At 32.2% G+C, this 14,598-nt stretch overlaps 1 protein-coding gene across 2 annotated transcripts in view; it reads right to left on the bottom strand.

The window, feature by feature from the left end:
• Positions 1-13,778, bottom strand: part of LOC102804950 (chloride channel protein 2-like) — a 43,596-nt gene extending 29,818 nt beyond the window's left edge. For both annotated transcript variants that reach the window (XM_085490540.1, XM_085490541.1), the window contains exons 1-9: positions 13,688-13,778; positions 5,698-5,830; positions 5,180-5,311; positions 4,201-4,329; positions 3,023-3,156; positions 2,465-2,542; positions 1,840-2,044; positions 1,556-1,640; positions 1,060-1,161 (exon numbers count right to left, since the gene is read on the bottom strand). In XM_085490540.1, the coding sequence (XP_085346666.1) occupies positions 1,060-1,161; positions 1,556-1,640; positions 1,840-2,044; positions 2,465-2,542; positions 3,023-3,156; positions 4,201-4,329; positions 5,180-5,311; positions 5,698-5,830; positions 13,688-13,738 (1,049 nt within the window). In that variant the 5' untranslated portion in view covers positions 13,739-13,778. The remainder of the gene's footprint in view (positions 1-1,059; positions 1,162-1,555; positions 1,641-1,839; positions 2,045-2,464; positions 2,543-3,022; positions 3,157-4,200; positions 4,330-5,179; positions 5,312-5,697; positions 5,831-13,687) is intronic.
• Positions 13,779-14,598: the final 820 nt, after the last annotated feature.

Here is a 14,598-nt window from a genome sequence, read left to right as displayed (position 1 = left end):
CTTCAACTCTTATCCTTTCAGCCCCATGTACTTCTACTTTGACATGACTAAATAAGGGTTTAATGAACCTTACAAATGCAACAATGAATATTGCTGATTCTGATGAGTGAACATCACATGGTAACAATTGACCAATGAGAAAAAGCCATTGCAGTGTGCGGTATTATAATTAATGTTAGAGCTTTACAAAGAATACCGAAAATAGATCTGAAAGTAAAGATAACAAAAATAGATCTGAAAGGAAAGAAACCAAGACTAAAAAGTAAACAAGAAATATAAAGTTTATACAGCAGCTTTCAAAACCACGGAATAATAATATTATCTTTGTTTCAAAACATGCTGAGAAGAAGGGTTGAAAATGAATGACTAATAACAAAAATATGCATTACAAAAAATAAAAGAATATTTTGTTACCATGACAATCTCATACACATAGCACATTACTAGACTGTGAGGAAAATTCCATCAACAGCAGGAATTTTTTTTAAAAAAGGGCACAGTGCCCTCATGCTATGGCCATGCACACCCTTACCCTGGGGAGCAGATCCTCTGGCAACCATAAAATTCTGATTGACCAGGGACCACATGTGGCCACAGTTTTCAACTGTAGCCTGTCTGATAGTAATTTTGTCCCCAAGGAAGCCATAGAATGCTCCATTTTAACTTAGAATTATCCAAAACTCCACACCCTGGTAAGAAGAACCCTATCTCCCCCACTTGGTGGCGCCGCTGAATTGCAGTGCTCCCTCTTCCAATTTTTTTCTAGAAAAACCCATAAACAGAATGAAAGCTTGTAAAGTAGTTTATAATGGCTATATGTATCACAATATGGATATAACCAGCAATGTACAATGACATGCTAAATATTAAGACTATTTGGTACTTTGGTAGCCATGGCAACAAAATTGTTATTATTGAGCTCTTAATATTATTAGATGCTGGCTGTTTGATCAATGTTTTTAAAAGAGCAAGCTGTTAATGTGAATAACTAAACAAATATAAGTTGTCAAGTGCTACTGATCGGTAATTTTCAGAAATCAAGAAAGTGATCCTACTTACTTTTTTTGTAAGAAATATTTTATTTTCTTGTGTTTTCTGTTAAATTCTACGATCTTCCTGTGCATATATACAAACAAGGCACCACCAAATCCGGTCACCACTCTGCATGAAAAATGAAACTTTTGTATTTAAAGCTGCATTCAAATTTTGAGGTACCATTTTTTGATAAAAAATCTGTTTTTCAAAAATTTGTGAATGTTGACGAAAATTGACTTTTGGTGCTAAAAGGGTTAAATATTAAAAAACATTTGTAATATCACACTAGTTTCATCTCAAAGATGACAAAATTACATTTATTCAGCAACAGTGAATATTTCAAACTGTGGAATCTGTATTAGAAGCTGCGACTTCTATTAAAACAGTACAATGCAACAGTTTTAGGTCATCTACACATATGAGAATTGACAAATTTTTGGTTTTCAATTATTAGTGATGCGACTTCTAATTCAGATTTTGGGAACTTGGTTTTTTGATAACTGGTGGAATATAGGCTTACCCAATCAGAGCAAAGGCTAAAAATTCTTGTACATCAAAAGGAAAATCAACTCTGAAATTAGTCTTGAACAGTGCAGTAATGGTTTCTGTAGAGAAAAGAAAACTTATATCAGCATTGCAAAGTGGCCCTGATCAAAATACTAACAAGTTTGAGAGAAAGGTTAATGGAAATGCAACAGATGCTACATATACTACTAACGACAAGCGTTGACATGATAGAGGGTTTTACATAGTTACCATGGTAACATATGGTCGAATATCATAAAATGGAACAACCATTCTCACCTTCTTCTTTCACCCACACAGCGAGTAACCTGAATACAAATGCTCCACACACCGCTGAGAAGAACCCTCGCCAATAATTACGTACAGCAAAGTACGTTGCAGTTACTTCTATGCTGAATAGTACACCACCAATGGGTGCCGAAAATGTACACGATACCCCGACGGCACAGGCAGCTGCTAACATGTCATGATTACGAGATTCATTCTACAAGAAATACAGATTATTATATAAGCATCAGCATTTCAGTTTTAATATGCAAATAAGCTACTTAATATGCATGAATGCAGGACATAGACACATTGGAACTTGAATTCATGGTTATAAGATTCATTCTACAAGAAATAAACTTCACATATTTAATTAAGCTTAATATAACTAAGCACCAGTGTGCAAGTTTTAATATGCAAATAAGCTAATTATTATGCATGAATGCAGACCATAGACACATCAGAACTTGATTTTTCATTAGAATTGCTTCATCAACATTCTACAGTATATATGTGTATCTACACAGACACACAGGCAGTGCTACAACATTGGCTTCTCTTCAAAAGACAAATTGATCATTACTTTTATGAGCACAACTGTAAGTGGAAACAATGTGACAGACAGATTAAGACTCACCTCATAGGCTCCTTTTGAGGATCTAATTAATTTCCCCAATAAATTAGCTACCATACTGGCTATATGTACAAATGGACCCTGAAATTCAAAAAGATAAGTCAGAGATGCACAATAATTTAAAGGTCTTAAGGCCGCCACTGAAATATTCCCTGCTAAAAAAAAATTTCAAAAAATGTCTCTTAAGTAATTAAAGGGCAGTGGTTGTTGCACTGCACATGTTTGAATCATGTGTTAATAAACATGCATTTTATTCATCGCTGTGAGTCCCATATGAAACATGACACCACTCCACCACTGCTGTTTAAAGCATTTTACAATGTGCACATAAACATATGTTTCAAGTGTTTCAAGAATATTGCTGCAAGTGATCAATCAGTTGATAGGAATTTTCTATTTTTTGAAAACAGTCAGCAAGATTGATTATATTTTTGTTCAAAACGAACCATGCTTTGTATATTTTTGTACATAAAAACAAATACCAGTCAAATCTTCTGAAGGACCTCTAGAGGGCAGATGCAAATTTCCACCATAAAGGGCGCTATAACACATTTTTGTTACCTCTTTTCCTATTGGTAGACTGCTTCCTATAGAGGTTGCCAAGCCTACCATTTTGGATATTAATGTTCTAAATGTTAAATATTCTTTGAGAATCACTCCTCGTAGAATGGTTTTCATCTCAGGAATACCAGAACCTAAAGAATAAAAGATTGCATCTTATCTACCATCTTTCAATTAGAAGTAAAGTGAATTTCGAATCAAACAAATTTCTTCTTGAAAAGGTTAGAGGGCAAACAACATACAGAATATGATTGCTACATTGTAGGTGAAGGGCTATTATGATCTATATTTGGAATATGTAGTAAAATGTAATGGCAAGTTGTCCATGCATACTATAAACTGTAATTATTCACTGGTTTTGCTATTTTCACTGATGAGAAAATCAGCTGAATTAAATCCATATGAACATGTGAAATAGAACATGAAACTCATTGTTTTCCTGGGACAGGTAAATGAATAACATGCCTGTTCATGCGGACAGGTGAATAAAGATATCAACTTTAAACTAACTGACCAAGTTGATAATGTCCAAAAAAATGCTTTTAAGTTTTAAGACTTACTGTAGAATACTTTATTTTCGCTTGGAATTTATTTTCGCTATTTTCGCTGAAGGGATGATTCCGTGAAAATAAAATCCAGCGAATATACTTTTTTTCCTATATTTCACATTAAACTCATCAAAAATCAGTGAAAATAAATTCCATACAAAACGCCCAAAAAGCCTTTTCAGCGAAAATTAAATCCAGCGAAAATAAAGTATTCCACAGTATGTAATGATGAGCTAAAATTAAATTTCAAATAATATGTAGTAATTTATCTTGCCAGGAACAGGTACATCATCAATCAGGACAGACATTTTTATTCTCCAACCTGTCCAATGAACAGGTAATTTTTATCACTGTAAAAGGGGTAATTATTCACTGTGTTTTAAATTTGCTTATTTCGCTGACTGGAAAATGCGATGAAATTGAAACCCAGTGAATATGTAAAATTTAGCATAAAACACATTATCTAAATGATAAAACCGTGAATTTAAAACACACTGAATATGCCTGAAATGTTAAATCAGTGAAATTTAAACCCAGTGAAAATTAGTCATTTTACAGTCATTTTTAATTTCAACTATGTATAGTATTGGGTTCCTCTTATCTATATATATATATATATCTAAGTCTTACCTATGGCATTGGGTCCCACCAAGTGTGTAAATCCTGTAGAAAACATTATGAATACTATGGGAAACGACACCCATGCCAAGTACTGTGGAAATGGATTGCCTTCTAATTCATAGAAAAACCATACGTGTGCTGAAACAAATTAAAAAGCGCTGTTACTTTATATGATGTTTTACCATGAAAAATTATTGTCAATGATTTCATCATGATGATAATATTATTATAATTAGTCATAACACAAGCATTGCTTAAATATATCATTCTGATTGGGCAAGCAGATGTATTTAATTATGAAAGCCATGGCTTAAATATAAATGTAGATGAAATATCACAGTGCTTCATGTTTTTGAAGTAGGACCCGAACATGAATAATACATATATGATATGGGTTCAATACAACATGCGTAAAATACATCATTTGATTACTAGAGATTTTCAACAACTTTGGCACTCCGTAAAAACTAGAAAGAGGATGCAGGGATCTAAAAAAAATAGACCATTAGATTGGGTTTTGAACCCCTTGGATATTTGTTTGTTGCAGTGTCTCAGTTATTTTACAGAATATTGATAACATCGAGTATTTAATATGATAAATATTAAATATTGATATGCATGTAAGGTGATATGCCATGAAGACTGCATTCTACATGCTCACCAATTGGTGGTTATTTCTAAAACAAATGGCATCACAGAACACATTGAACAGTGGGAAAGATTCAACTGTGTACACAAAAATTATCTCTGTATTCCTAATCAAAAAATGTACTTTGTAAATAAATTAGAACCCCAGCAAAGCAGACTGAGATGAACCTGATTCTTTCACAAACTCAGACATTTGAATTTACTATTTAGTTTGTCTTGTGATTTTTTTATTATTTCTCAATTTGTGTTACTTGATAGTGAGATCTTCTTTGTATATCACACTAGTTGCATAACCTTATCTTATAAACCCTTGATAATAGTATACGTGACATAATCTTACCTTTTTGAAATTTTGCAATAGTATAATCTAGACCAAATGATAAAAGAGCCATAATAAATCCCAATAATAATAAAAATATCCAATCTTCACCGAATCTGGCAAATATCACAGATTTACACAAATAAAAGTAATCTAGAAAAGAAAATATTATAAATTTATTATCATAACATGAATTTTATAATAATATTATTTAATATGAAATGTGACGACATCTAACAATTACAACTAGTTAATACAGGTAACAGTGAATTCATAATGTCATGTGGTGACTGAATTGGCCATTTATTGGATATGTTCTTAATATAAAATAAAAATATTGACTACTTTATCAACCAATAAAATACGTTGACCATTATTTTTGACCAATATTAAATTGTATTGGTGAAAAACTAAGACAAAAATATGTGAAAGAAAAAAAAAACGTTCAACTAAATTTTGAATAGCCATCCTCAGAGACCAATGCCAGAATAAAACAGTTGGCAAAAATTGGAATGTTCCAAAAAAAATGCAGTACTTACATTTACAAGTAGCACAATATTTATCTCCAAAATTTGAAATCACAGCCTCATCTGCTCTTTCTTTTTCACGTTTTAATCTTGCTGCTTCCTTCTTTGCATATGATCCTAGTTCCTTGGTGTATCGGCCATACATCTAGCCAGGCAAAAAAAACAATCATGAATTCAAAACAATTAATAAAAGCATTTGGTAAAAATAATCCTCAAATTTGTATGTTATCAGTTTACATTTGGCATGTGTACATTTTGAAATAGCCAAACAAAATAGACCACGAGATTTTGTGGAGAGCGAGAGAACTACATGACTTGTTTTTTTCCCTTTAATAGTTTCAAATTTCTCTAGTCATCTCATCAGCTTTTACAAAATACCATGGTTACACAGATGGAGGAAACAGGGGATACAGCAATAATAGAAACGAAACACTATTCAAAACAAATCTCTTTGCTCTCTCATACTTAACAAGATCTAAGCAGCCAATCGTATCTAAGAATTATTTGGTCAATTATCGATCCTACTTTACACTACATTTCATCAATTGTTATTCAAATTGGCCACCATTCTGTGATTTAATGTTTCCATGGAAACAAATTCACGAACCCAGTCTGCTCATTTTCGATCACTCTTCACACATTATGTCTAAAATCATTTCACGATGGCACCCCTCCTTATTTTTACCCACCCCGCCTTATTTCTATCCATTCCTGCTTATTTCTATCGATCCTGCCTTATTTCTACCCATCCCGCCTTATTTTTACCCACCTCACCTTATTTTTACCCACCCGCCTTATTTTTACCCACCCCGCCTTATTTTTACCCATCCCACCTTATTTTTACCCAAGGACTACATAAAATCCACTACGTTATTCTAATCAACAGCTGGTTTTTATAAACACTAAAATATTCCTCTTAGCAATATTTCTATCACACCAGGAGTTGACAAATTTTTGAAGTACTGAGAAATCTTTCATTAATATTTACATGTATAAAGCACAATCATAAAAATTTATATTAATAATGAAATCTCAAGACCAGATTGAGAATACAAAAACTGTACATATGTTGTTGTTGTATGTGGTGGTGGTACAAATGACATGCACAAATGTAGTTGCACTCGCATACAAATGAGTTCAGAGGTTGTGCTTTTCATCTACATTTACAATAATTATCTTTATAATATTTCATATTAGAAATTCATCCCAAAGAATTTACAAATAGAAGCAGGATGACAAACTTTGATGATCCCTTCACATTAAGGTATTGACAGATAGCAAGTTTTTAGATAGAATATTAGACAGAATATTTTGTCAGTAATTTTTATGGATTGTATTTTGACATAGCTGTACATATACATGAGTGGATTTTGATTTATGATTTTCAGCACATTGAACCAACAGTTTTACTCCCCCTTCGACTGGATGCCAGTTTCTCAACCCTGAAAGCTACAAGCTTGGCAAGTGGGTAGTATGTCACTATTGTTTTTAATGTTGAGTTGATTAACCTCTTACAGCACTGTGCAGAGTAATCTGCCGAATTATATCTTATGTTACCAGTGATTTTTTTAAACAAGGGTACAAGCGGCGCAGCGCCCTCATGCCATGGCCATGCGCCCACTTACCCTGGGGAGCAGATCCTCTGGCAACCTAAAAATTCTGTGGCCAGAGTCGTCAAATGTGACCTGTCTGATAGTAATTTTGGCCTCAAGGAAGCCATGGATACTCCATTTAACTTAGAATTATCAAAAGCTCCACACCGTAGGGAGAACCCTATCTCCCCCACTGAATTGCAGTGCTCGCTCTTGCGGTTTTTTTCTAGAAAAAACCCTGGTTACTATAAAATACTTTTTTTCAGCTGGAATTAATTTTTCACTGAATAGAAATTTTGGCTGATCTGTATGAAGTTTATTTACAATGATTTTTAATGAGTTGAATGTAAATTATATAAGAAGGGTATTTTCTCTGAATTCTATTTTTACGATTTATACCTTCAGAAATATAGTGAAAATAAAATCCAAGTGAAAATAAAGTATTTCACGGTAGTAACATTGGTAAATAAAACAATGAGTATTAAAAGTTGAAATTACTGATGACACTGGTACTCCTTTCAACAAAAGTTTTTACGAAAAGCTAAGGTTAGATGTTGGACAACTTGGGTAAGTTACACCCAGACTATATTATATGTTCACTTATTTTAATAATATACATGTATATATATCTAATCATCTAATTTTTCTTTATATACCAGAACAATGAAACATTTCATGGGTAAGTCTTTCTTTTTGCAAACATGTCATCAAATCTCAGCAAAAATTTGATAAGCCTTACTGAGGATAATTATTTTTTTTAAATTCGTGAACAATTTTGAATTCTAAATATGTCACAGCACATAGAAAAAAATCCATTTTTATCTACACAAAATTTGGGTTTTACATATTTTGGTTTGCCATGTGACAATACCTATCATCTGTCTGTTACAGACATGTATGTGTTAATATTTACATGAAACATTATTTTACCCAGGATGCACTTTGCTACCCTACAATACTGTGGAATACTTTATTTTCGCTGAAGGAATGATTCAGTGAAAATAAAATCCAGCGAATATACCGATACCTTTTTTCCTATATTTTACATTCAACTTTCAAAAAAAAAAGTGAAAATAAATTCCATATAACACACCTAAAAAGTCTTTTCAGCAAAAATTAATTCCAGCGAAAATTATTAAGTATTTCACAGTAGTTCAAAAATAATCAAGACATTTTAGCTTTAGATAAGTCTGTCATGGTTGTAATGAACATTAACCCTTGAATGACAATCATTTTTTTAGATAATTTTGCATTTTTTTACAATAATTATTTTGTGAATTTTGGTCAATATTGGTCTAGCTCTTGATCAATATCTTTCCAAAAATTATGCAGAAAAAATAAGTATTTGGGATTTATGAATGATAAAATGTGATGTACGTATATGTTACAGAAGATTAAAACTGACCATGCAAATTGAAGAGTTTCCCTCGAGATCAGGAAAATCCATTTTGAATTCTAAATTAAAACTAGACTATAAATTTTTTTTCTCACGACTTACTGATTCTTGAGAAGAAATTGACAAGATTGGCTCTTCATCTTCTATCAAAGAGACTAGATTTTCTTCTGGAAACCAAACTTGATGTTTTGCTTTCATCTTTCATAGCTATGCGGCTTAAAAGTAATCATTGTTTTAAGACAGCCAGCATATCATTATCAGTGCAGTCTACCTAATTTACTGAACAAGTGACGTCTAGATCGAGTAAGGGAACTTCAATAAAGTTGGATATCTTTTTTCCCTGACAACATTTTGGAATATTTATTTTCAAAATGTTTTCTGCAATTCTGCACCGAAGAAACAGAATTTAGCAATGCACATAAGTTTTAAAGATTTTGTTAACATTTTGGTTTTAACAAGTAATCTTCAATCTTTATCTCCAAATATTTTGTGCAACATTTTGCAGATTTTTCTGTATTTTTTCTATAATTCCTTTGTTAATATTATACCAAATAGATATAAATTTCCATTTTCTATAGGTCTTGATCTTTTTTAAGGAAAGATATGGAAAAAATAGGCATGTTACCCCGGTATTTTGTGAAAGACTCTAATAGTCGGCTTTAGTTGTTCAAAAGGTTAAGGTGGTGAATGAAGAAAAAATTAATATATTTTTCAATTTTATCAAATTTGAAACCAGTCAAAGTTGCATATCCTTATTTTCATAAATACTTGATTACAACAACTACAAATTAAAAATTGACTTTTAAAATTTAAATTGTATTAAAAAAACAGACAATTTGAATTTAATTCTAAGATTAAATTCTAGAAATATGACATAAAGTTATAAAAAAAAGCCCAATCATATTTTTTTTCTTCAATAAAATTCAACTGTGAATACATATAACACTCAACAATCAGAAAGTGATATTTTGAGATGCTCCCTCATTTAACTGCGCAATAAGAATTCTCTATTAGGCCTGTTCTGCTGATGTGCCTATGATTACTGAATGTCATCAATATTCATTTGCGTTTTCCATTTAACAAACTATTTATATCACAGTGTATTTGACTTCCTGATTTGATGGCATTTTATGAGTTCAAACCTGCTTAACTACAATTATTGTTTATTTGTATAACCTGACATTCTATTTTCCTTTTAATTAACCTTTTCACCACCAGTTTCCTCTTTTCATCACAAGTTCACAAAATAGTCATGTTTATAGCACTTTCCTTCAGAAGTACGGGACAAAAATAATTTTTTAAGTGAAAACTGATAATTTGGCTCAAATTTGTTTCTGTTAAAATTAGTTATTAGAAATATTGATGAATATTAGAAAATCGTGCAGACAAATTTTCCTGCTAAAATTTTGCTGCAGCATTTTGCAAATTTTCATGCATTTCCCTTTATTATGCTGTTAATTTTGGATCAAATAGACAAAATTTGTTACTGACTACAGGACTTCATTGCCTACAGGTTGTCACGCCGTGCATGTGGAACATTTGTGTAGAAAAGGCCATACTTTTATTATCCCTTGTTTTGCGAACCCGCCGAATGAACAGGAGCAGAAAATGAAATAAAAATAAAATTTCAGCGTAATTTCTCGCGCCCGCCCACCTGCTAAAAAAATTATTTTTATCTTCATTTTTTTTCTGCTCACTGCATAACAAGCCCAAATTGCATTTTCCTGGAAGTATCATGATCAAAGTACCGAAGTCTCACGCAGATGAGAAACAAGGTTATACATGGAATAAAATTTTATTTCATTTCTTCTTTCCGAATTTCTTCTGGCCTAAAGATTACCGGTAATTTTGCCACAACACAATGTACTCTTCTAATGGAAATCACGAGTGTAAGTTTTGACCTGGGCACGTTAAGCACTAATTACCACAGGTGACCCCATCGTTACCTCCTCATCACCAAAGGAACTATATAGTTACGGTAAAGCTTGGTAATGTCCCAGTTTGTAGCCTTTGGTCTGCCCAAAGGTCAAACTCACATTGTTGTGAATATGAGACCCATATAACACACGCATGTGTGTAGCTAAACATCCGATCTTTAATGTTTAGTTTTTTTTTCACTACATTACATTTTACTGCCATAGCAAAAAAGATTTTTGAAAAGAAAAACTGAAATTATGTCTGTCATTTTCTGCTAGAAAGTATTTTGTCAATCTGTGTCATACTTTTTTTAGGTCAGTTAAATATTTTGACACTTTTGGCATTTATCAGGTTAGGGTAACGTGCGCAAATCAGTAAACATTTGCTTTCATGGCAACAGCTATCTAAGTTGTCACTTGTTATCGATTTTTTGAAGTAAAATGTCAAAGAAGTTTTACTTGCACACTAGAGACATACCTACACAGTAAAACACAGTAAAAATGTTGAGTTCAGACAAGTTTCACTGTACTCATGGACATTAATATACATAAGTACAACCTCCTTAATTAAAAGTGTTTTGGGGACACAAAAATATTAAGAAAAGAAACATTTTTTCTGTAAATTTCATTTGTTTGCAAAATTTTGTTCTAAGATACACACATTAAAGTATACAAACAAGAAGTAAACAATTCAGTAGGGAAACATGAATATGAATGATTCAGTAAATGTCATGACCTTAGTAAATGTAAAACATGTACTTATAATTTATTTATATGTGAAAGTTCAATTCACTATCAAAATGAAATAATTATTACTACATACAAATAATATTTATACTTATAACCAGAAATGTGATAAAGTAAATTACTGTTAGTGTTAGGCTGAGAAAAATAATATCTCTGTTTCTCGTTTCCACGCGCATCATTTTGAACTATGTGCCTAGGACGTTTTTTTTTTCCTTCTAAAGCATTACGAAATGCGCTTGTACTCGCACTTGTCTCAAATTTCTCCCATTTTAGCTCGAGAAACAGAGAATTTTTTTTCCTGGCCTTACCTGTAAGCTAATGGTATCCTTATTTTTTTTAACAGAATGTCTGCTACACAAAAGTTTGCCCTTGTGCTATAGCTAAGATTGCCTGAATATAATTGCTATTAAAAATATCTAACATGGTCTATTTTCCACAAGTTCTCATCGTGTATGTCAGTCTGAATCTTTAGTGCACCTCATCTCTCACTGATTACCAGTAAAGTGTGCCATATATGGTACATGTAGAATGGAGAAATGTTTTCGTCTGTTTCATTCCTTCAAATCAACCTTTCATGCATGTATTCAAAAGCAATATTTAATAAAAGTTAAGTATCGACCTTATATCTTGTTGTTGTAGTATTATACAAAATGTATAAACACATTATTATATACTCTATATTATACATTAATAAAAAAAAATTAAGTGTGTCACAGCTATATTTTCAATTTTCCCCGAGGACAAGAAGCAAAACATTTTTTTGCCCTTATATACAAATTGCTTGAATAATCAATACCAGCAATATATGCGTTCTCTCTAAGATTTTTGACAAAGATGGCAGCTAATTTGCATACCAATGAGCATATAAAATTGCATAATCTATTTATAGTATTTCACTTACAATCATAATTAAAATTTGAAACATAGCATTTTTTTTACAGCCATCTAAAAGCCAGGGTAATTTCATCTTTTATTAAAATATTTTGAAATAAATGTGATGTGATAAATAGTGAAATACTGTAAAAAACTTGATTTTAGCTGGGATTAATTTTCACTGAAAAGACTTTTTGGGTGTTTTGTATGGAAAGTATTTTCACTGATTTTTGATGAGTTGAATGTAAAATATAGGAAAAAAGTATATTCACTGGATTTTATTTTCACTGAATCATTCCTTCAGCAAAAATAGCAAAAATTAATTCCAAGCATAAATAAAGGATTTTACAGTAGATTAAATAAACGAGGCAGAATTTGATACATTAATAAAAATACGTGTCAACTAACAAGCTGCTCCCTGATTGGTCTAATTGTTAGAAATTAGGGCTTGGTAGCCAATCAGACACATTCATGTAAGAATCAACTCTAGAGCAAATGTGTAAAATAAATATTAAATACCTTTTCTGCATAAAGGGAGTACATTTTTGTTAAAACAACATTTAAATGTGTGTTGCGCACTCACTGTGCAGTTTTAGGTAATTTAGTCAATTAGTGTCAGTATTACCAGATTAATAAAATTACAAATAATTGCAGCATATGCCCCTTTAATCAAAAACTTGACTGTGTAGCATTATAAAGTACTGTCTACTTTTTATACAAGCACAACTCATATGCATTTATATTAATATACCGTAATATCTACTCGTAATGGACTAAAATTGACAATTCTTCAAAAAAAGCTGTGTTTTGTTTGTTTCGTTTTTAAACATATTGCACTTGTTCCAACATTCAAAATGTCACTTTTATTTGACATCACATTTGAACATTTTCCTTCATCCATAAACATGGCTTTTAGAACTGACTGACGGTTTCTAAAGTTCCTAAAGGTTAATAAATTAATAAATGAAATACTAGTAGTCTAATATTATAAATTATAAAAACGAGTACTTCATTCCTACACTCATTTGGGGGAATACGCCAGAATGTACAAGTTGATCTCGTAATATACATGTACATATACAATGACAACTAAAATCAAAATGGGGCTCCTTCCGAGTTGTTTACAACCAAAGTGATTTATAATTATACGGTTACTGATAACAATCGAGACTACTGTTGTATGGGGATCGTTAACATATTTATACTCTCCTCGCTTATCTATCTTGTTCTCTGGTATTCGACACAGTGTGAGTGTCAAGAACGAGAATGAAGCATCACCACGACCAGTAGCAATACATACAAATTGTCTACTGGCAAAACCGTGTTGGCACGTCACTGTATAACTACCGGAAGTGGAAGCACAGATAGTTAAACAGCGGTGTATTCCATATAAGTATGACCAAATTCGTGTTAAAAACAGGTCTACCGATTGTTGGTTAACCCCAAAATACCGAATAAGCGAATTCAATTCTACTTACCAGAGTCTGCTCATAGCCGAGCTGATTCGGTGAGGCTACCATGTCCGCCATGTTTGTTGGTGAATACAAATAGGTCAAAGGTCAATGTTGATGGCACCTGCTATTTTTTTATGAGCGAAAATAAAGATTAGTTGTGGCTGTGTAAGATGACCTTTGACCAATATACACATTGCTTTAAATAATTAAATGAAAAAAAATAAAAATAAATAAATATCGTCGACCACTTTATAAAACCACCAGGACGCCCGTCCGAAACAGAGACTAGGGGTACTGCCCGGGTACTGACGATCCCGCTGACGATCGGCGTAACGATGCAAAGTTACTGAAAATAATAAATCGGTCAGTACTACTTTAATTAATTGTTTCCCGATTTGTCATCGCTATTACTAATGACAAATCAGAAAAATATTAATAAAAAAATAATCGATTTATTTAGATTTTCTGTTTTCAGGTGTAACGATGATAGGTATCGACGAAACATCTGTGATTCAATTTGCCCTCAGGAAGTACTCCCGCCATTTATAATGACTTTGAGAGAAACCTTGCCATAAAACACTTTCTATACGTTTGTGTCAGCAAATGTTGCGCTTTGGCAGAAAGAAGCTTCCCTCAAAATTAAAAAAGCGCGACAAATTTCATCGTTGAGGGCGGCATACAAAACCGATGTAAAACATACCGCCATACACAACAACTATACACCATTGAATGCATACAATACATGCATTTATTTTAATGTTTTTAAATATTTGTTTTCTGTGTCAAGTGCCCAAGACAAAATCGATATGCAAATAGGGAGAAAATATCAATAAATGCAAGAATTCGAACATTCATGGACAAGATTGAAATATTTTTCAATATTTTTTTCAAACTGCCAAACGTACACGGCTTCCAAAAAAGGTTAACAAAATCGT

The sequence above is a fragment of the Saccoglossus kowalevskii genome, chromosome 15 (assembly GCF_978046115.1).
Source record: "Saccoglossus kowalevskii chromosome 15, keSacKowa6.1, whole genome shotgun sequence".
In the NCBI taxonomy this organism is placed as follows: Eukaryota; Metazoa; Hemichordata; class Enteropneusta; family Harrimaniidae; genus Saccoglossus; species Saccoglossus kowalevskii.
Note: the sequence above shows the minus strand (reverse complement) of the source record. Positions and strands in the feature narration are given on the sequence as shown.